Here is a 22,375-nt window from a genome sequence, read left to right as displayed (position 1 = left end):
AACAGAATTACTGTCAGCATTGATGGGGTGTCCCCTGCAATCAGATATAGACTGCGAGCCAGATCGCAAGCATCAGACACTTTGAGCTGAAAGTGGACACTCAAAAAAGCCTTCTGGCATAGGTGAAACTGTAGTTGCAAGTAATGAGGTTAGAATAGAGTCCTAATCAGTCATTGGAAATTATACTGCACTTGAAAATACTACTCAAAGAAAATTCAACATCTATGATTTTTACTATGTAGAATCTGTGCTATAAGTTGATTTAGGAGTCCTTGCAATCAAGAGACACCAACTATCATTTCCCACAGGAGAACAGAAGTCGCTTCTGGAGACAAGGGTGCCACATGGCACAACATCCACAGCAGTGACATGAAGCCATACCTGTCACTCTTCTGCCTCTCTACCATGTAACAGCTCAAGGCCAACAGGTCATTTCTTCACTTGTTCCCTAGACACACAAATTCTGTACAGAGGTGAAAATTGGTGGGAACCCAGGGGGCAGTTGTCAGGCAGTTCATAGAGAAGTAGTGCTTTGAGGTGTGTAATCTGTTTGCATCAGGAGCTCAGCGTTAGTGCTCTTCTCCCAGGATTCCTGCTCGAGGACCAAAGCTGTGAAGTTATAACGTGGGCACAAATTTAAAAGTACCTACAATAAGAAAGTCAAGGAGAAAAGGAAGGAGATCAGTGCTCAACACACTGAAAACAACAAACCTGACAGCAGAAAAAGACAGAAGACCTGCTATATAAAGGTGTCTAGAAAGAGATTTATACTGGGTGAGAAGCAAAACTCATTGAAAATGCATAAAAAGGAGAGGGTTTGGCATTCCTCATTAAACCATGTCTGCTGTTGTAGAGATAAAAGAAACACAGTTTGAACCAAAAGGCTGAGTAGAAATTTAAAATCCAAGGACAAAATTTTCAGTGACTGTCACAGGCAAAATTAAGCATGAGGACTGCCAGATATTGGTTAGAGTTCCCAATGGATTTTGACATTCAGAAAGATAAATGCATCAAATATAGTTATACTTGGAGACAGGTAGAGACTGGTAGGTTATTCTTTGATGCTGCTGTGGATGTTAAAATCAAGCTGGAGAAAGTGGCTCAGGAAATAATCTTTCAGCTGTGGCAAGAGTGCTGGTCAGGAGGAACTTTACTTGCTTGTTATTGTTTACATCTAGGGGTCCAAAAACACAGCCTGCAGGGCCAAGATAAATGATGTGCAATATATTGCTTTTATAGTGCTCTCAATTGACCATGTAATTCTAAAGGTTCAGAGTAGTTCAAAGCAAGCTGGTGCATAGTTCAAAATGCTCAGGGATCACTGATTTGGGTAATTCACTGCAGAGGGTGGATAAGAGAAGGAGCCTTATTTGCAGCACAGGAATCTCTACTGAAAAAGCAACTTTTGTCGTGCTTTCAGGCCGATGTCTGACACACCACAGCATTTCTCTGAGCATGACACACAACTTTTGGAAAGGCAAAGAATTACAGCAGAGGCATAATATTAATGATTCAGAAAGTCTTGTGTCACAACCCCTAGCACTGCAGTATCTAATTACTAGGCATAACGGTTTGCACACAGGCTGTGCCAAATAATGACAAGAGAATTAGACACCTAAAAATGGAGTTTGCCCTCTGGGGAAGGTCAGTGTAAGCCAATTGGTAGGAAAAAAGCCAAGCTGTGAGACTGAATTCCTAGTCCCTCACACAATCCAGATCCATGATACAAGGAGGCCTACATTCTTTAGAAGAATATACTGAGCCACCATCTTAAGCAAAACAGGATTGTCTTTCAAAACCTGAAGAAGGGAGAGGATAGAATAAGGCTTTCTTCCCAAAAGCTGGGGAAGAAGTGCAGATGCTCCTTCTGAGTTCAATCCTTGGTTTTCAGTGCAGTCAAAACATCTGTTGGATAGTTGAGATCAAAAAGTTTTCATACATGAGGGATTTGACCCTTCATGAAAGCTCCAGCCTCTAAAGACATTACTCACTCTTGACAGATAGTGTTTTCTTCATGTTGAAATTCAAAAATTAAAATTAATTAGGAAAAAAATTACAAGACTTCTTGTAGCTATGGTTTGATTATTTAATTAAACCAGGTTTGGACTGCTGAATGTTTATAAGCATTTCATGAATGACAGTCTGCATAGGAAGAGATTGAGAAAATCCCTTTCCAGTATTCCCTATTGCACGATTTCTTGGCAACACATGTAGGGAATATGTATTTGCATCACTCTGGGAAAAGAAGTCTCATGCGACCTTCCAAAATCCTTCTGTTTACCACTGGCATCTGACAAATTTTCTACAAAGCTTCAGACTTTTTAATGAATACTGAAACTTTACAGAGTTTGCATTTTAAAATGTAATGAAATTACAGTTATGGGTCCAGAAGCTCCATATCTCAGCAATCCATGAGAAAATTCAAGGTTTATCAGCAATCTCTAAAAAGGTAGATTTTGAAAACAAAGTTTTTAAATGTTGTATAGAAGAGAGGGGGAAACATTTCTTTAACATGGAAAAAAAAACATAAATCCATGTGGAAAATTTATTTCTTTGTTACTGGTGAAAAGAATAGTAGTGGTCAGCATTATGAAGCTTTATGCCTGAATGACTGAGAGGATTGGTAGTGAAATACAGAACCTCTCAGTCATGGGACATGAATTCAAATAGGAATGGGGTTAGTAGTGACAGAAAGTCATTACTGTGTCATTGCAGTGTGCTAATGTTCAGAGATTCATTGGTGGCTTGAGTCCAATTACTAGCACACAAGAGGTCACATTACAAAATGCACTAGGAAAACTGGCAGAGGCAGACCCATTTCTACTCTTTGTAACATGCTGCTACATTGCCATGTCCAAAGATATCCATTCAAATTTGTGTCAAGACTCAGAGCCAGTGTGGTTAAGCAGTCAAGCTCCACAGTTTGATGGAGAGAGGACATCTGAAACCATTGATTCAATAATTCAATTTTTAATTGTAATAGTTGAAAATTTCCCTATTTAATTTACATAAACCATGCAGCACCAAGCTTTTGCAGCCTGCAGAGGCTGGTGGCTGGGAGGGTGAGGGTTAAGCTGTCCCTGGGCAGAGCAGCTCATACAGGCTCTTGGTTTCTTTGCGAAAAAGGGGATCTAGCTATGCCCAGCTGAAGCTGATTACTCTGCCAGGCTGTAGCATCACCTCCTTCTTTCAAGGTTTGGAGTGATTTAGTACTGATGAAAAGCTGAATTGTGCAGAGCCTTCAGTGAACTCAGAAGAGGCTTTTGTTTTGCTAGACTAGAAGTACAAGAGTTGTTTTGATTCTCCCAGACTTGCCTGAGCAAGTTCAGAAATCCCTGAAAATTGGAAAAGAGCAAAAAAACATTATTAGACCAAGAGAAAAATTAGTAAATGGTCCATTGCAGCTGATATGTTTTCTCAACTATATTCTAAACAGGAGGGCATGAAAAATGTCGTGAAAAGGAAGGAGCTAGATTTCTGATGTAAAATAACAGTAGATATTCTCAGAAAAGTTACTCTCCTGAATACTAGCTAGAAAGGGACATTAAGAGATTGGACTGTGATAAATCTTTTAGTGCACAAAAGATTTACAATGGAATTATTATTACTTTGCAGGGAAAGTTCTTAGTCTTACCTAATTGTTTATATGTAATATAAAATGTATATGTATAATATATAATTATATATCATTTATCATGTGTGTGTATGTGTATAAAAATATATGAGTACTTTTTACACTTCATTGAACAGATTTCAAGTAGGCATTAGAGAAAAAATAAGTGAAGTATTCAATATTTGGCAGAGATCCCTAGAGACTTAGGCCAGTAGCTGTGTCACACTGACAAAAGCTATTTCATGTTTTTCAGCTCTGCCTGAAGGAATATAAAAATAATACAGATCCATTGGTGGTTATGTTGGCAAGCAAAAAATTAGCTTGGCCTAATTGGCCAGTGCTGAATGTGACACAAAAGCTTATTTTCAAGGGAGGTGAAAATATGTGAAGCAAAACAAGTAATAAAAAGAAAGTTGGGAGGATAATTGTTTTTAAAGAGAAGGCAATAATTCTATTTATTATTTCAAAAACATTTTTTAAATATTTCTTCTATCAGTATTTTAACATAGTAAACTTGTGTTGTCTAAGGGGACTTAATATGTGGAAGAAGAACCAGGATGTTTTTAAGTTGGAAGGTGTGCCAATGAGCAAAAGCAAACCTTTATTGCAGTCTGGGAACTTTACAGAATCACAGAATCGCCAAGGTTGGAAGAGACCTTCAACATCATCTAGTCCAACCATCAACCTTAATGTGGGCACCACTGTAACCACCCCTAAACTCTATCCCCAAATGCCACACCCGGACACTCCTTGAACACTTCCAGAGATGGTCACTCTGCTGCCTCCCTGGGCAACTTATTCCAGTGCCTAACCACTCTTTTCAACGATTTTTTTTTTTTTCAATATCTAATCTGAACCTCCCCTGGTGCAATGTGAGTCCATTTCCTCTCATCTTTCCACTTGGACATGGCAGAAGAGGCCAACCCCTATCTGGTCCTTTCAGGCTGTTGTAGAGAGCAGTGCAGTCCCCTCTGGCCTCCTCTCTCTAGACTAAACAACCCCAGCTCCCTCAGCCCCTTCTCGTAAGATTTGTGCTCCAGCCCCTTCATCAGCTTCTTTGTTCCATCTCTGACTTGCCCCAGCACCTCAGAGTTGTTCCTGAGTTGAGGGGCTCAGAACTGGATACAGGACTTGAGGTGGGGCCTCACCAGGGCCAAGTACGGACAGATCACTCTTTCCCTCTTGGCCACACTATTTCTGATACAAGCCAGGATGCCACTGGCCTTCTTGGCAACCTGGGCACAAGCTGGCTCATTTCAGCCAGTTGTAACCACCAGCTGCAAGTCCTTTTCTGCTGGGAGACTTTCCAGCCCCTCTGCCCCCAGCCTGTAGCTCTGCATGGGGTTATAGCAACCAAAGGCCACTTGGCCTTGTTGAACCACCCTCCTTGCACACACACACCTTTGACCAAATGCCCCAGTGCCCTGAAGTCCATTTTGATTGCTCCAGGATTAATTTCTTTAATCTCATCACTACAGACCTGACAATTAATAGAGGTCATAGTCAGAGGACTGTAACAGATCAGGGAGTTTCCTAGTAATATCCCTTACCCGGGCCCCAAGAAGGCAGCAAACTTCCCTGTGGGAAAAAAAAAACAAACCAAAAAACAGAAGGAGTTGCAAATTTGCTGGGAATCATCCCTACCTAGATTTTGATCTGCCTATTAGAGTGCTGAACAGCAGGAAGGCCAACAGTGGCTAAAACCTCTTGTCAGTCAGTTTTATTTGAACATGGGAGCAGCTGGATTTGATTCCCAATTGCAGTCAACTCACAGATCTCAGTGCTGTGCCCAGTAGCTGTCACAAAAAGAGGCATGGCTGTCCTTGCAAACTTTCACAGTGCTTTTTAGTGTTAATGTGATTTATACTTGGAGCAGTTTTACCTGATGGCTAATATATACTCAAGAGAAATTTAGGATTGGATTGGCAGATCAATGCTTTGTTTTGAATGTGCTGCTATTTAGCACAAGTATTGAAACTAAAAGGAAAAATGTAGTAGAAATGAATTATATAAAATTTTCAGCAATATTTCTGGTATGAGCACTGGAATATACCTAATCACACAACTAATAGGAAAACTCTCTCTCTGCTGGAACAAGGTGGCACATCAAAACATACCCCTGGGCTTCAGAAAGTGAGTTTGAATCTGCACCAAAAGCTGTGCTTCACAGCTCAATCCTAATTTTAGTCATGATGCTGAAAAAATTTACCAAATAGCATGCTCCTAGAAGGACTCAGAATTGTGTTGGGTTGTCATCTTCCATGTGCTCATGAGGTGTCTAAGGGAACAGAAAGTGCCCATGAACCAAGGCCAGGTGAGGGAGATTAGATGGGTGATATTTATCAGTTGCCTTGGAAATGTTTCCCAGGAGGAATGTGTCAAAATCTAGTCTGTCCTGCTGGGAATCAATGGAGCCTGCAACTGGACTCTCTTTACAGCAACCCTTGGTGTCACTAAACACTTGGTGTAGTCACTACATCTCACACAGCTCCTGTTCACATTGCTTCCAGTTAATGTCTCAGACAGGAACTGCTGGAAGTTCTTTATATTCTGTTTTATTTGTATCAATTTATTTAAAATTATGAGCCTTTGGGACCGGTGTGCATTCATCCTGGTTCATATTTGTTAATTTGTCCACAAGATATAAAACACTGTCTCTTAACATTATATTGCTTTTTAATCCAGTTCTCCAAAAAAAGGATTTTCTGAAATAACAAGGGGAGAAGGAAAAAACAGCAAAGGAACCCAAAAGCAAAAATTCATATCCATAGGACAAACAAAGATACATTCCTTTTAACCTAAGTGTTGGTCCAAATCTAGGGGTGAATTTTCTTTGTCTGGTTAGTACAGGTGCTGGCTGAGCTATGCCATTCCAATGATTATTTTGTACAAATTATGTGATGACAGTCATCAAAATACCCAGATTATGCCAGACACCCAACAGCTCCTTTTCCTCTCTCAGGGATAGATATCTGGGAAGCAAGGAAAATTTCATCAGCTCCCACCAATAAAGATTTGGACAGAGAAATAACAAGGGTGGAAAACCATGCATTAACATTGTGAATAATAATGACTCACTGTCCAAGCTGGGACCAGAAATATAAGCTATCCTGAAATGGTCTGTATCTCTTTTTAGAAAACTGTGTTCAGTTCTGGTCTTGTTTTCCTACAAACAGTGTAAAAAAAATAGAGGGGATTCAAAATACAATAAAAAGTATGATCAAATATAGGGAGCAGATGCTGTATGAGCATAGTAGGACTTGTCAGCCTAGGACAGAGATAAAGTAAGTAGGTATGAAAACACAAGAGGCAGGAGGAGGGTGGCTGGAGAATATCACCAGATGCTTTTTTGAATACAAAAACCTGGTTGGTGGTATCACATGGAAGAAGGAATTGCAGCCAGAAGAGTTTAAAGGACACTCTAACTAACTGCCAGTGTTGTGAGTTCCAGAAATGTGCACAGATTTAAAGGATCAGAATAAAGCCCATGGAAGTGCACATCTCTAAGGGTCACTAACTACAAAAAAAATATATATATAGCTGGTACTTCTTCAGTTATTTATAAATGGTTGAAGGTTGGAAGATCATTCAATGATATTATCATGTATATTTAGCAGATTCTTTTCCCCTGTATGTTTGTCTGCTTCAGGTTCAATTTTGGAGACTGAATATTAGGGTAGGTGAAGGTTCAGTCTGAACTAATGCTGGCATTTTTTTGTTCATTTATAAACTATGAAAGAGCTGCTCAGTTCATCCTATATATGTGTTTGTGTGTGGGTTCATATTCTGACAAAAAAACTGTTAGAAAATTAGGTCCTAGCTAAGTAATGCAAGTCATTGATTTTTAGGAGCAAAGACCCTGGAATATTTTTTCTTTGTGAAGTAAGCCAGAAATTCAGGAGCAAAGATCAAATTGTCTTTTTTTTCCCCTCTTAGTTACTTTTAACCTCACATAGAAAAAATTTGCATGTCTGCATCATGGCCCAGAAAATACATATTTGAGTGACACCAGAAAAGTATATTCTTCTGGTAATCCTTTGAACCCTCTTATGAAATAGCATCTAGCCAAGCATTTATTCTCTGTTCATCACCATGGTATCTTAAACACTTAGAATTCTAAATACAATAAAGTAATAAATTAATTCAATGTTAATCAGATATCATACTCTTAGGAGTAAAGATCATTTTAAGAAATTAAGTAATTTTTACTTAACGTCTGAGACTCGTTCTTTCAAACCTGGCTCATTTCACATTCCCATACAGTAGTGTTTTATAAACAGAATTAGCTCCAAAATTGTAACTGTACAGGCTGAATCCTTAAGGCAACACAGTTGAAATGCTTATTTAGAAATTCCACTTAAAATTACTACCAGTAGCAATTTATATTATCTGTTGTTGGATGCAATGTTGAAATAAATGGCTAATTAGTGTCAACTCACCAGCATTTAGTTACCAAGCAGCTTGAAGGCTCTAGGGAACAGCTTTATAACAATCTGCAGCATTCTCTTTAGACAAGGGCCCCATTTAGCAATTGTCAAATGTAATTTGACATGTCTGTAGTATTGCTTTATGCATAGAATTTCTTTTTGTACTCTTAGAATGGTTAGTTTCTATATTTTTTCAGATGGTCTTTTTTTAAGTGATCTGAAATTTAAAGTTGTTAACTGATATTTGCTCCCTTACAATGTATGTGCTTAGTCCCAGAGCTAGTCTTCTAGTTCTGAAGGGAGCTAATGGAGATTGGTTTATTCACATCCCCATGAGGGCACAAAGGCAGGGCTTAACGAGTCACTCATCCTTTGCAGAGTGTGTGGCAGTCTAACTGATTAATTTTATTGCTGACATACAGTCCTCAATCCACTAAACTAAGCAAAAAATCCCAACAAATAACATCCAGATCTCTCAGGAGAGCATCTCTATCACAAAAACCACTGCTGGAAGACTCAGTTCTGAGTTACTTGATAATGGGACATGATGTCTACATCACTTTGAACAAATATGGGGTTTGGAAGCACTAGCTTCCTCTGCAGAGACCTTCTGAAGTGATTGTCACACTCCTTCAGGCAGGAGATGGCTTGGGCACCTGCACTTGGTGCAGAATCCTGGTTCTGGATGAAGGGTTGTGCAAAGCTCCCTTTGCCTGCAAACTCTAAAGAAGGAACATTTTCACCTGTGCTTGTGGGTGATGGCCAGTGTATTGTGAGAACCATCATGATTCAGGAAACACTTGGAAAGGCAGCTTGCAAGTTTTATATCAAGAACAGTTTAGGTGCTGTGTTGTTTTTCTTATCCTTATGAAGGGTTGGATCCATTCAGAAACATTTTGTTTTTCCTAAAAACAAACATGCTTATTTTTGCTTCTGAAGACTGGGTGTAAAAACAAACAGGAATGCCATCTCAGTAATATGTCTGTGACTGTAATATTGCTGTTGGGAGTCAGCTGAGCTGTACCTCTGATAGCTTAAAAATCCCCCATGCAGGATGAAGGGATGGAGCAGGCATCGTACTTCTGTGATGATTTGCTCAGGTAGGAGGGAGAAATGACAACAAAAGATATCTTTTACCTCTCTGAATTTAATATTTTGTGGTAAAGGAAAACAGAAAAAAATTTGGCTATGTGAAACTTGATCTGAATTGCAAGAAGCTGGGAGTGTTTCCTTGGCCAAGCCTTTTAACTTTTCCATACAAAAGTTCCTGTGTTTCGACCTCTAAGTATTAAAGTCCACCTGTGCAAATCTGTTTAAGCAAAACCCCTGGTACATATACAAACAAAATAAAACAAAACCCAAAAACCAACCGCCCTCCCCCTCAGATCGCCTGACTATTATTTGAAATCCTGTATATCAGGAGCTGCTAACCCAGCCAGGTGCAGGGGCACTATTTTAATTCTCTTGCACTGCAGGCTGGGAAACCCAGGGAGCACTGCCACTTCTGAGAGGAAGATGTGTTTTTCATCATTCATGGATGATCATACTGGCCGGCACTTGAAGGAACATTTGTGGACCCAGAGGGGACCATGTCCATCATGACTAGGGAGAAGAGAGAGCTAGTGCAGCAGAGAGCCCTGCACAGCAGTAAAAGCATCCAAGAAGATTATTTTCAACTCCATGCAGAATCTTCCTGGACTGGAATAAAATTTGAAGTAATCTATGTAATGTTGTTCTGCACTTCACACAACCAGAAATATTTTGCATTATTAGAAATCGCTTGTCCAAAATCATTAGGCTATTTTCAGACCTGGCCAAAACCAGGACAGTAAGTCAGATTGGCCATGATTATTGTTTGGTAGTGCCAGAGAGGATGGGAATTGCTTTTCCTGCCTCCTCTCCTATACCAGGATGTAAATGTGTGTCTGAGTGGGTGGCTGGCAGCCGAAACTCACGGGCCAGTGAGCAGCTGTATAATCTTCTCTGAGAGTCTCACCAGAGCAGCCTCTGGGGCTTTTCCTGAGGAAAGGAAAGAGCCATTAGCTGAGACAGGAGACAAGAGAGCAGATGCATCATCATCCCAGCCAGGTGGGTGAAGCACTGACCCTGGCACAGCAAGGCAGCAGCTGGAGGCCAGGGGGATAGTCCTTGCCCTGCAGAGGCAGGGCACTGCTCTTTTCATCAACTCCCATGCACAAATCTTGAGCTCTGCCTGGATGACCCACTAAATCTACTGGGAAATGTAATTTGTCCCCCACACATGAAAAAATATGAGCTGTGCCGGCTTCTAAAAAGATTGTTTAGTTTCCATGGATCTCAAACTATTTCCATTGTTCTTTGGGAATAAATTCCCTTGCTTTTAAAATAAGTATTAACAAGTTAATTTTAATGTCTTTGCATCTATTTTACAACCCCATTATTTTCTGATGTTTCACATGTTTGAAAACAAAAAATGTTACTAGATTTCCTTTACAGCAAATAATATGGGAGCAGACAACAGACCTCAATCAATGTAATAATTCTTTAAATAATGTAAATTAATTCGAAAGAGGTGGAAGAGGGCATATGTATCTGTAACACGCATTTTAAATTGTTTCTGCATTTGCATTTGGTTTTAATGGCGTTTACGCCCTCTAGTGTCGGAAAGCCCCATCGTAGTGAGGGTTTTTTAACCTTTACTGCGTCCGTCCAGCTCAGCCTTGAGTATTTAGGCTTTGCAAAAATGCAAATGCTGGATTTATTCTTCCAGTATATGTCCTCCAGTTTTACAGATTTTGTACAGAGGTCGCTTGGGGGTGTTTGACCCAAAGTGAGCTACTTAAAATGTTAATTTCTGATGTAACACACACACAAATATGCTAAATTACAATTTCTATCATTATTTATTTTGACACCCACAATACACTTATTTTTCACTCGGAAAAAATTTACTCCTGTGTTCAAACAAACAAACAAACAGGAGTTAAATAAGCAGCATTGTCCTCATTTGTTAAGATTATTAAAGAAAATACATTCTCTCTCACATCAAGGGAAAATGGACAGAAAGTATGACTCACTTCAGTTAAAACTTCAACCTTTGACTTATGAAATATTTCATCTTATAGCCATCAAAAACTGGGTTTCATTAGATTCAGGAATAAGATGGATGGGTGATGATGCCACAAATACCGCCTGTGTTGTCTGAGATTTCTTGAGTTATGGGTATGCAGCACCAGATATATTCTACTCATCAGAAAGCAGTAGTGTGCTGGCAGGTGGACATCCCTGGGCAAGATCTCACATGACAATGCTGAAATTACTGCCTGGGTATTATTAACCCCAAATACATTTGTGTTCCCCAAGCTCCTGCAAGAGCTATATCTTCTGTACGTGATTCGAGTTGCATTTAGCTCCCCCCATTCTGTCATGCAAAGTGCTACATCACACCTATGTTACTCACATCAACACTCTGAAAGATACACTATTTGCAAAATTAAGGAATCCCCTGGCATCCTGTCTGTCTTGCAATAAGGAGTCAAATATGCAAAAGTGGTCTGTCACCCGGTGAGTACCAACAACCGAGACAAACCTACATGCGTGTAAATCCATCCATCCATCCATCCATCCATCCATCCATCCATCCATCCATCCATCCATCCCTGTACAGTGTCACTTAGTGAAGAGATATCCATGGACTGCAAGGAATAGCACGCCTGGCCTGTCTGGAGTAGATCTAGTGAAACCTAAGCATTAGTGTGATCATGTTGTTTCTGACTTGTGATTTGATAAACCTTGATTGACACACCTAGTTTGTCATAGTCTTTTCCCTTCCCTTTTTGGCAAATGAAGTAGAATGCACCTGATTGATAACTGGGATCAGTATGAAGCCTCTTTTTCTTCATTCATCCAGAACATAAAATATTGGAATGACAATTCTGACATTACAAAATTAGACTGTCAGTACAAATCATAAATGCCCAAAGATTGACTTGAGCTTTGGCTACAATAAAAGACATATGCAGAACAGACAATATACAAAGCTATGAAATGACTGCAACAAGGGGGAAAAAAGCAAATAAAGGAGAATATGTTTGCAGTTTTAGCCTGAAGAAGAGTGAGACAAGCAGAGTAGCACTAGATAAAACCTTAAAATAGTTCCCTTTTGAAAAAGGAGTCTGTGAAAATTGCTTAATAAGATTCTACATTTGTTGTATCTCTGTGGCTGAAGAAATCATATTTTAGAATTTGTTTTAGAGATTAAGTATAAATTTTCCACTTTGAAATACTAGCACCTCAAAGCTTCCCTGCCATCTGAAAATGGACTTAGACTCTTCTTTTCAGTTGAGAATTTCCACATAATAAAACAATTGCAGTTGGGGTTACGGAAGGAATTTTCCCTTCATTTTATGTCATCCATTTCCATTGGTGGTGTTCAGTGATATATGAGGTATAACTAAAGGTAATGTTTATTTCAGGAGGAGGAACTTCATTAGTAATTCTGATCATGACTATGCTAGACTAAAATCTGTGTCACTGTCCCAGAGGAGAGCAAGGCTAACCAGGGCAAATGTAACAAAACCTCTGTTTTGTCACAAAAGTACCCAAATATGTTTCTTACCCTGTGAGAAGTAGGAAGATTTATTTATTTGAAGTAATTTTTTCTGACCATAATTTTATTTAAACAACTCCAGCACAGTGGTTAGCAACAGGAGAAAAACTAATTATGTAAAAATTATTAATGATGTGAAAGGTATTACTAGCACTAAATAACAAGCAAGCAACATTACCTTTGGAAAATGTCACTGTATTACAATTGATGCAGACTAAAAAGAAAAGCAACCAAAACCAAGTTATTTTAAAGTAAGCATTATATGCATATGCATGATATTTTGTCCAGAAGGTAAGAAAAACATTGCAAAATACCTTCTTCTGTCAAACAATCCTAAATATTTTTATTTCATTCTGTCACACTAAAATATTATGAAAAGGCATCTGCTTATGTCGCTGGTTAGGTCCACACATAAATACTGAAATGCTAAAGATAGATGAGCTTGTGGTTCCTGTCACAACTCCTAAAGCTCCAGTCTGCTCTTTATTCATATAATTATAGTGTCACATTATCAACAGGATGAACTATATCCCTGAGCAATTTCAAGCCAAATTAATTAGAGCCAGCAATGCCTTCTGTCCACACCTGCCATCAGTGACAATAGAAGCTTATGGAGGTTCAGCAGCTTAGCATTTCAAGTCATCTACATATAGGTTTAGAAATCTCATTTAAGAGATCTGATTTAAGAGATCTAGTACTGGGTACGTGTCAATTCTTCATTTCGAAATCTGGTTGTGTCAGGTTTCTGTTTACACAGTTCAATCCAATATATGGAAATACTTGTATCTGTAAGAATGAAGTAAAACTAGTGAATAGTGTAAAGCAAGGACGTTTACCAGTGATTTGATCCTAGGTCTTGTCCAAAAAGCTCACCACCCTGGCCCTATGCCTACTGCTTTTCTATTGTTCTGCCTGGAGAAAAATGGGGTTAGTAAGGTGTTGGGGATCCTATTTGTTAAAGAGACCTTGAAAGGTCATTTATCCTCTTCCTTGCCCAAAGAAAAACAGCTGGTCATGCATACGGTTGATAGTCAGCTCAGGCTTTAGGAAGAGATAAGCACCAAAAATGCTTATGTTGTGGGTTGCAAATGTTGATGTGAAGGAAAGCATGAAGTTCTTTCTAGTGTTTTTCCAGTTTTTAGATATCTTTAATTAAGACCAGTTATATTATTCATGTAAAAGATGGATTTTGTTAAATTATGCATTTTTCATGCAGTCCTGCCATGTCACAAAACGAGAAACTAATAGCATTCAAATTCTGAGTAAGTGGGGGGGGAAGATATTGGCAGAAGTATTAATTACATTATTCATGTGAATATTTTACGCTTGGATATGCTTATTAAGGCAACCAAATATTTATTTAACACAACATAATCTATGTCAAGAGTCTGAGCCTTGGTCATCTATATTATATCTGCCTGGATGAAAACTTATTTGAATATTTATGTCCAACACTTTCCTCACATCTTACAAAATGAAAACCATTCATCTTCACCTTTTTTTGACATGACCTGAGCTCTCATTGCTAGAAGGTGTCCTCTAACTTCATATAGTTTCTCCATCATCCCATAAACTCACCCTTTTATCCATTCCTCATGATTAGGTGCACCATTTGGACACTGACTTGAAGACCTCCCTTCTTCTCTATTATTTTTCCAGTTCCTGTTGAACAGACAGGTTTTGTTTTCTAGATACTATATTCTAAACACTGTTCCCCTGCAATTTTATTTCTTAGCTTTCCTTGTGTTGAGTTTATAAATTCTTTGTAATAGGGAGTATGTTATCTCTCTTTTCACAAGCATACTAAACTCACAAGCTAAAATCAATGTTTATTAATAACCTAAAATCCAATAGAGGTAAAAACTGAATGGTACTTGAAAATAATTAATCTTTTTATTAAACTCTGTAATATGTAATTACATACTTGTCCCCTTTAGAATATAGCAAAATGCAGAGCTAAAATCTCTTAATAAGTTGTCACTGGAGTGCCTTTACATACATCAGTAACACTTTGTTCTTACTTGCTGGACAAAACAATATCCAATATCATAAGGAAAGGTGGTAGCTTTAGTAATTCAGAGCACTGCCAGGACTGCAGTTTTAATTTGGTTGCTTGCTTGTGGCTTGTGTTTTTCATGTTTGCTTTCACCTAGACCATAGAAGGGACATTTGGAACTCAGCTACTCCAGCTTCTCATGCCAACAAGAAGTTAGGTCAGCCATGCTTGTGTCCAGCCAAGTTGAAAAAATACAGTGATAGAAAGTCCATGATTTCCTGAGAAACTTGTTGCAAGAATGTGTCACCCCGCTAAATGAAAGTACTAAATCAGTTTGAGACAACAGATTATTCAGTTTAGTATCTAATTTACCAAGTGGTCTCTCTCTGATCTTGCCAATGAAATTGATGAGTTCTTTCAAGTAAACCGTGTAAGGACTGAACTTCAACACTGATTTTTTTTTCTTTGCAAGGTCATTCTCTCTCCATTGCAATAGAGGTACTCTGGGAAGAGTACAGCAGGTAAAACATGTGATTTACCTGCCCCCAGTTTGACAGACAGGAGACACAAAATCTGTTTTAAATTAAAATTATTTGTGCACCACAGTGGGCACGATGTATATGTGAGAATATGTGTAAAAGCATTATCTATGTGCAGCAAGTATTATTTGCAAGTGAAGCAAAAAATATTGTGCAATTAATTCATTGCAAAATTAAATTATTAGAAGAAATTTTGTCTTTACTAAGCCTTTTGTTTTCTTTAACCCAGGTATGGTGACATGGTGCCAAAGACAATAGCTGGAAAGATTTTTGGTTCAATATGCTCCCTGAGTGGGGTCTTGGTCATTGCTCTGCCAGTTCCTGTAATTGTCTCCAACTTCAGCCGTATATACCACCAGAATCAACGAGCAGACAAGCGCAGGGCACAAAAGGTGAGCTTCTAATTTCTTCCCCCTTATGTTGCTGAACAATAGATAAAATATGATTTTCTACACGCTGTGTGTCATTATAGTGTGTGTTTCTTAGCAAGAGGACCGCTGTATGTATGTGCTACATGCCTAACCTAGGTCCTAGATGCAAACACTGTCTTATTTTTTGTGAGGAAAAAATCACCAACACAAACGAAAATCAGTTCATTCATCTTTTCTGTCAAAATGTATAGACATATTTTGGTAATTCATCCCACTTGTTAGACTAGATCTAGGGTTTTTAGACAGTAGCTACAGACTCATCCACTGAAGATTCTTCTGTATTTTTTCAGGCAGACTTTCCTTCTACCACAGTCTCCTGAGGAAAAAAAAACAACCAACCAACCAAACAACAAAAAACCTCAAACTTAATAATGATTTCTAGCATGTCTGCTAACAGATTGCTTCACTAATCCAGGTTTAAAGTCCCAGATTCAGTCTCTGGGGGAATCTGATGGTTGAGAAACTTGTCTCCTCAGTTCTGTTTTGCTTAAAAGGCTTCAGACAAACAGCTCAATCAGGTAAAACAATGAAAATAAAAGTCAGTTTTTCCAGGTTCCTTGATTTACTGCATCTCTGACTAAAATATCCACTAGATCTAAAAGAAGTCTGTTTCCCTTCCTGACACATATGGACAATGTCAGGGGCTAGGAAGAAAAGTATTTATCAGGAGTGATGCAGCCAAGCCTGGACAGTCACTTTCATCCTCACATCACTGCCAATGTCCTTGTTCTAACCCACTTCTCTGAATTCCGAGGTGCCAGGCAGCTCAGGGAACACCCATTGTCCCTGCAGCCCTGCTCCGGGAGCTGAGATGCTCCACCTTCCGCCCCTCTGCGGATGGCACCTGGAATGCTTCGGGTGCCACACAGGTTGCATGATTGCCAAGGCTGAGGTTGGGCTTTCTGTGGGCCTGTGGCCTCTCTTCAGAGGTGCTGAGTCTCAGGAGAGCAGGTTCATTGCTGGGGGAAGTGTGCAGGCTGACCATGGCTGGGGACTGCATACATACACCAGGGAATGCATCTGCTTCATACTGACAACAGCACCATGGTCTCATACAAAATGTTTGTGTGCTTCTCTGGCCACCTTTTTGACTGATTTCTCCATTAAAAAAACAAAAAAACCCAACAAACATGGCCAAGAAACTCAGAGGCCCAGGTGAAAGATACACCACCTCAATGGCCACATCTTGGAAAAATGCTGTCAGATGAGGAAAACGGCTAGTAAAATAACAGGTGTATCACAAGAATATCATACTTCTCTAGAAACCTGATCTAAAATATAGATCTGAAATCCACTTCAGGGATTTCTAAATCCTGTACATTACCTATCTACTAATTCTATCCACTCTTCTGCATGCCTTGTCCCACAGACTAATTCCAGCTGTGTGTTCCCCTCTCATGTCACTTCCACACTACCTTGTTTTTCTGTGCCCCTGGGCACTATAGCAGTCATGGGTAACAGATCTGCTCGATCCCAGCAATCATTGTGCCTGCTCTGAGCTTTCATAATAGCTGCAGACACAACCTTTTCAGATAGAAACTGTCTCCCACTGTATGCCACAAAACACATTTTTCTAGGCCTGCTTTACATTTATTTCATGGTTTAATCCAGCCGGCATCCAAGCCCCATGTAGCTACTCAGTCCCCCACCAGCAGGATCAGGGAGAGAACTGGAAGCATAAAAACACAGCCCCACAACAGCCACTGTGAAGAAAATTAACTCTACCACAGCCAAAAACCAGCACCATTTGTCAGTGAAAAATAAATGGACAGTAGAAAATAGCTCACAAAAGTTAGATTAGTAGACTGGCTGCTATTCCCCATAATCTCTTCCTGAATAGCAACTGCTTGAGTTAATAACTGACATTTTCTCCTTGCAAAACAGTGAGGTCATTGTATGTTTCAAACAGGAACATGAAGTGATGAATGGCAATCCTGCCAAGCATTTTTTCCTCTGCTCCCCAGAACAATGCCAGCAGCAAGGATGAGAGATCTCTTCTGACTGTGTTTATGCCGTTCTTGCTTTGGAGAAAATGGCTTTGAGGTCTGATTAACCTAGCGCTGGATGTGTGTTTCATTGATACCTCCTACTGCAAAGCTAATCTCTTTCAATCTAAAATGACGAGATGTTGAACTGAATATTGCTCTAAAAAAGAAAAATCAACAAAAAGCACTTCATGGGTACTGTATAGTCCATATTTAGCCATGAAATATAGCCCTGCATTTCACAGGGGGTTTCTTCTGCATTGTAAAAGAATATTCAGGCAACAATGTCACATTATTGAAGTTTGAAATTCCTTCTTCATTCAATACAATAGAGGCTTTACACCATTTTCTAAAATAAATGTTTCCCTAGGCACTGAACTTATTTCTGTTCTCCGAGGCTGATGAATATAAGCTTAAAAGAAGGTGCTGTTTCGTGGAGAGTAGCAGAAACCCCTGCAGGCAATGGTAGCTCCTGCTGGCCACAACAGCTTCCATTGGACTGAGATAGTTGTATCTTTGAATTGTGCAACTTTATCAATATCTCACACAGAAGTTTAATCAAAATAGACTTCAGAAATGGCAAAACACTTGGGCTGGAAGGAAACTCAAGAGGAAGTTCTTTGCTGAAGAGTTGAAATCTAGTTCCAGAAGCAGTGCCAATTTACAGCAGAAAAAGATTGTCACTTTCTTTGCAGTTGTTCAGAGCCCTGCAACCATCATTTTATGCACTTACTGAGTTCTGCACAGTTATTCAAGATTAGACAATTCCAATTGTTTCTTTTTGGCAAAAATACACTGTACATTAATGCTTGGGAGAAGATGGAAGAGAGAAATTTATATACCATTGCATTTTGAATGCATTTTAAAGGAAGCTCCTGCTTCCAATCATAAAAATACATTGTCATAATTACCATGAAATCCCACTCTGTAATACAGAAAATGCTGGCAATATAGGCCAGCTTTCTGCTGCAGTACAGGAAATCCCTTGCAATCAATATAAACAAAAACAGAGGGAGGGGGCAAAGAAAGGAAAAATCGTCTATGCTTATCAAAACATTGTTTTCTATCAGATAGTAAAACCCAAGGATCTGGCCTATCCTGACAAGAGATGGATGAATAAATAATCCAAACTAGGCATTGAAATTCATGGCATAACTAATTATGCCCTGGAGTCTTACTGTGCCTTCTTCTCAAGCAGTTTTATCAGTACTGAGACAGTTTTGAAGAATGCTATTTGTGGAGCTTTTCTCAGCTGGAGACAACTTCAAGGGGTTGTTATTTGGTTGCCCATTAACTTTGGGCAAAGTTAATGACAGTTGTCATGGGAAGGGAAGGGAAGGGAAGGGAAGGGAAGGGAAGGGAAGGGAAGGGAAGGGAAGGGAAGGGAAGGGAAGGGAAGGGAAGGGAAGGGAAGGGAAGGGAAGGGAAGGGAAGGGAAGGGAAGGGAAGGGAAGGGAAGGGAAGGGAAGGGAAGGGAAGGGAAGGGAAGGGAAGGGAAGGGAAGGGAAGGGAAGGGAAGGGAAGGGAAGGGAAGGGAAGGGAAGGGAAGGGAAGGGAAGGGAAGGGAAGGGAAGGGAAGGGAAGGGAAGGGAAGGGAAGGGAAGGGAAGGGAAGGGAAGGGAAGGGTTTAGGCACAACTGGATATCATTTCCTATTCTGTATGTGATAGGTAGCAAGGGCTAAGGTTTGGCAGGACAATGACAGTGTCATATTCACTGGGAAGACTACCAGCCCAGGGAGGAGACAGGAGGAGGCACAGCTTCCCTCTTGGAATTGGTGTCTGGCCAGTCCATGGCAGCTTGGACCCAAAAGTCCATCCCAGCATACTGCAGCAGTAATTATGTTTATGAAGTACTTCATAGCCTGAATGAAGTATCCCTTCATACATGTCTTTGGAAGGGAAGAGCCTTGTGTCATTTTAGCCAACAAGTGCCTATGTGCAGGTACATCTGCCCAGTGCTGTTCATTACCTGAGGAACAAAAGACCTTTAATATTAATTGCTCAAGCACTTTCTGCCTAGAGTGACCTGCATGATGCCTCAATAGAACAGCCAAACAAACATCATCAGCTCAAAAACTTGACTTTAGACATGGAATTCAGCCTGAGTCTTTCATGCAAGTATGGTCTTCTACCTTCACAAAGCAAAATATATCATGAAGATTGGCTTGGCTTTGTTATTTATTAATTGTACATGATGAATTTATCTGTCAAGTTATGAATAATCAGTTACTAGCTAATTATAAATAGCTCTAGGATAGACTGCAACAACTGCTTAACAGCATCTGGTGTCTAGAACTGAGTGTTTGCAGTAGGAAACCCTGATAGCCATTTTGACTTCTTTATATGAGACAAGCTATTAATATCAGGAGTACTGCAGAAACATAACAGTAACTTATCTAGGATTTTTGAGCTTAGAAAATAAAAGCTAAACCTAAAGCAAAAAATGTAGAACTCATGTTTATTGAACAATAATTTGAATAGATTGTAAAAGTACGGCACCATTCAAGAAATGTATGAACCTTACTTAATTCCATATCCATTAATGTGCAAAGTAAACAGCATTTTCTTCTCTATTACATATTGATGTCATGTAAATTATTGTCAGCTAATGTGAAATCAATCATTTCCAATTACTGAAAATTAGAAAATCAGAGCATGAAATGTGGGCCTGATTTTTTTCACTTAAAAACAAACACACAGGGTGGATTTATGAAAGACCACACAAGAAAAATATATAAACAAAAAATTAACTGATATTTTGGACAATATTCATCCTTTCTCTAGGAGCCACAGTGTTGTGGCTCAGCACAGGCAGGCAGTTAAAGCTCACCCTGCTGCTCACTCTCTTTGTCCTCCCCAGAAGGATGGAGTGAAAATCAGAAAGGTAAAAGTGCAAAAATTTGTGGGTAAGGATGAAGAGAGTCTAATCTTTTTATAGTGAAGGGAAAGAAATGACCAGAAAGGGAGGAAGGGAAGCAAATTCAGGGGGAAAAAGTGATACAGAAGAAAACAATTGTTCAGCACCAAGCCTGTCCCAGAGGAGGGGCAGCCCTGCCAGTCCCCACCAGCATCCAGCTTTATTGCTGAGCATGATGCCATATGTGTGCAATAACCCTCTGGTCTGCTGGGGTCATCTGTCCCATTTGTGCCCCCCTAACTCTGTCCATGCCCAGCCTCCTCAGAGAGACACTTGGAGGCTCTGTGCAAGCTCTGCACAGCAGTAACTAAAACATCCCTGAATTATAAACACTGTTTTCAGCATGAATCCAAAATACAGCCCCATACCAGCTCCTGTGACGAAAACCAGCTCTGTCCTGACCAAAAGCTGTGCACACAGAATGACTGTGAATTATAATATTTTAAATGTAAAAAATTATTAAACAATAATAACCAAAAGGTAAGTAATTAATAACTTTTGAGTTTTCATAGTAAGATAATTACATACCCCGGAGAGCAGCAGGAGACAACAGGAGTTAAGTACTAAATTACCTGGGCTACCCTGGCTTCTTGCATAGCAAGTTGAAGAGAATCCTGCCAGAAAATATTCCAGTACCACAGTAAGTCCTGTCCTAAAGTCTTCCTGATAAAATCATTCTTTTAAAATAGCTGGGCATCTGAGTGTTAAAAGCTGGATGCTGTAAATACCCCACAGTGATACCTTTAGTGCTACTTAAAACCTTGTAAAAATGAATGCTTATATTTCTAAAACTGACAAAAGCTAACTGTTGTTGAATAACAGTGAATTTCCCTTATGAATGCAGCAGTAGACAAGGATCCAAATCTATGCTGTAAAATTCGAAGCTAGAAAAAAGAAAGACATGCATTTGAAAGAGAAGTTCAGTGCAAATACAAGGGATGTGGGAAAAATGAGAGCTGGCCATCAAACTTCTTAGGAAGACGGAGATTAGATGATTGAGGAGGAATTTCATTAGAATATGTAAAAGAACTATATTTCATCTACATTTGTTTAGTCCTAGACCATGTAAAAATTACCAAAATCAAAGTCTCATACTCAGAAAATCTTCATAGCAAAGATATCACCTACTTCAGGAGGACTTAATACTTTTTTTTTTTTCTCCCTAGATATTCTGTGGAAGAAGAGGATTAGGGAGGGCTTTGCTTTGAAAGGGGCAGTTGTCACTTCCATTCTGTTATACATGACAGAAAATGCAGAGTAAAGGAAAATGCAGTACTTCTGTAACCACAGTTTTTCTGATGTCATCACATAATTTTTATGTCTTTCATGGGAGTTCCATCCCCAGTGCACAGCCCTTAAAATCCTGTGGATGACATGAGCTTTTAATGATGCCTTGAAAGGAAATGTGAGAAGTCACTAGACTGCTCATGCTGCAGGCTCATATATAAATCAGGCAGAAGCACTGAAAATAAATCTTATCACTTTAACAGATTTGTAAACACCTCCAGTTTCTGCAGTATTTTCTGTAAGCTGAAGCATGAACATGGAGGCCACAGTATCTGCTTCCTCTCTTGGTAACAGATTTACTGTCTTCTCTTTGGTAAATGATATAAATTCAGGCCTTCTGAATGAGTCTCAGCTAGAAGGATGTATGCTATTACTTTCTAGCTCACAAAAGCTTCCTAAGATGCAATAAATTCATACTTGAAAAGCAATTTTAAATCTTCAGATAGAAAGTACAACCTTCATATTATATGTGTCATAGCACTTTGATATATTAAGATAGTCTGATGGACTGTTATGTTTTTCATATTTATTTATTAAAAGATGCTGCACCATAATTATTACTTCAATCACTAAAGAGAAAATGAATATGCA

At 39.3% G+C, this 22,375-nt stretch overlaps 1 protein-coding gene across 2 annotated transcripts in view; it reads left to right on the top strand.

Annotated features, from left to right (window-relative positions):
- The window catches only part of KCND2 (potassium voltage-gated channel subfamily D member 2), a 267,398-nt gene that overhangs the window by 232,023 nt on the left and 13,000 nt on the right, over positions 1–22,375 (top strand). For both annotated transcript variants that reach the window (XM_086887018.1, XM_086887017.1), the window contains exon 3: positions 15,393–15,555. In XM_086887018.1, coding sequence (XP_086743144.1) covers positions 15,393–15,555 — 163 coding nt within the window. The remainder of the gene's footprint in view (positions 1–15,392; positions 15,556–22,375) is intronic.

This window comes from Cyanistes caeruleus, chromosome 4 (genome assembly GCF_971803275.1).
Source record: "Cyanistes caeruleus chromosome 4, bCyaCae1.hap1.1, whole genome shotgun sequence".
NCBI lineage: Eukaryota > Metazoa > Chordata > Aves > Passeriformes > Paridae > Cyanistes > Cyanistes caeruleus.
Note: the sequence above shows the minus strand (reverse complement) of the source record. Positions and strands in the feature narration are given on the sequence as shown.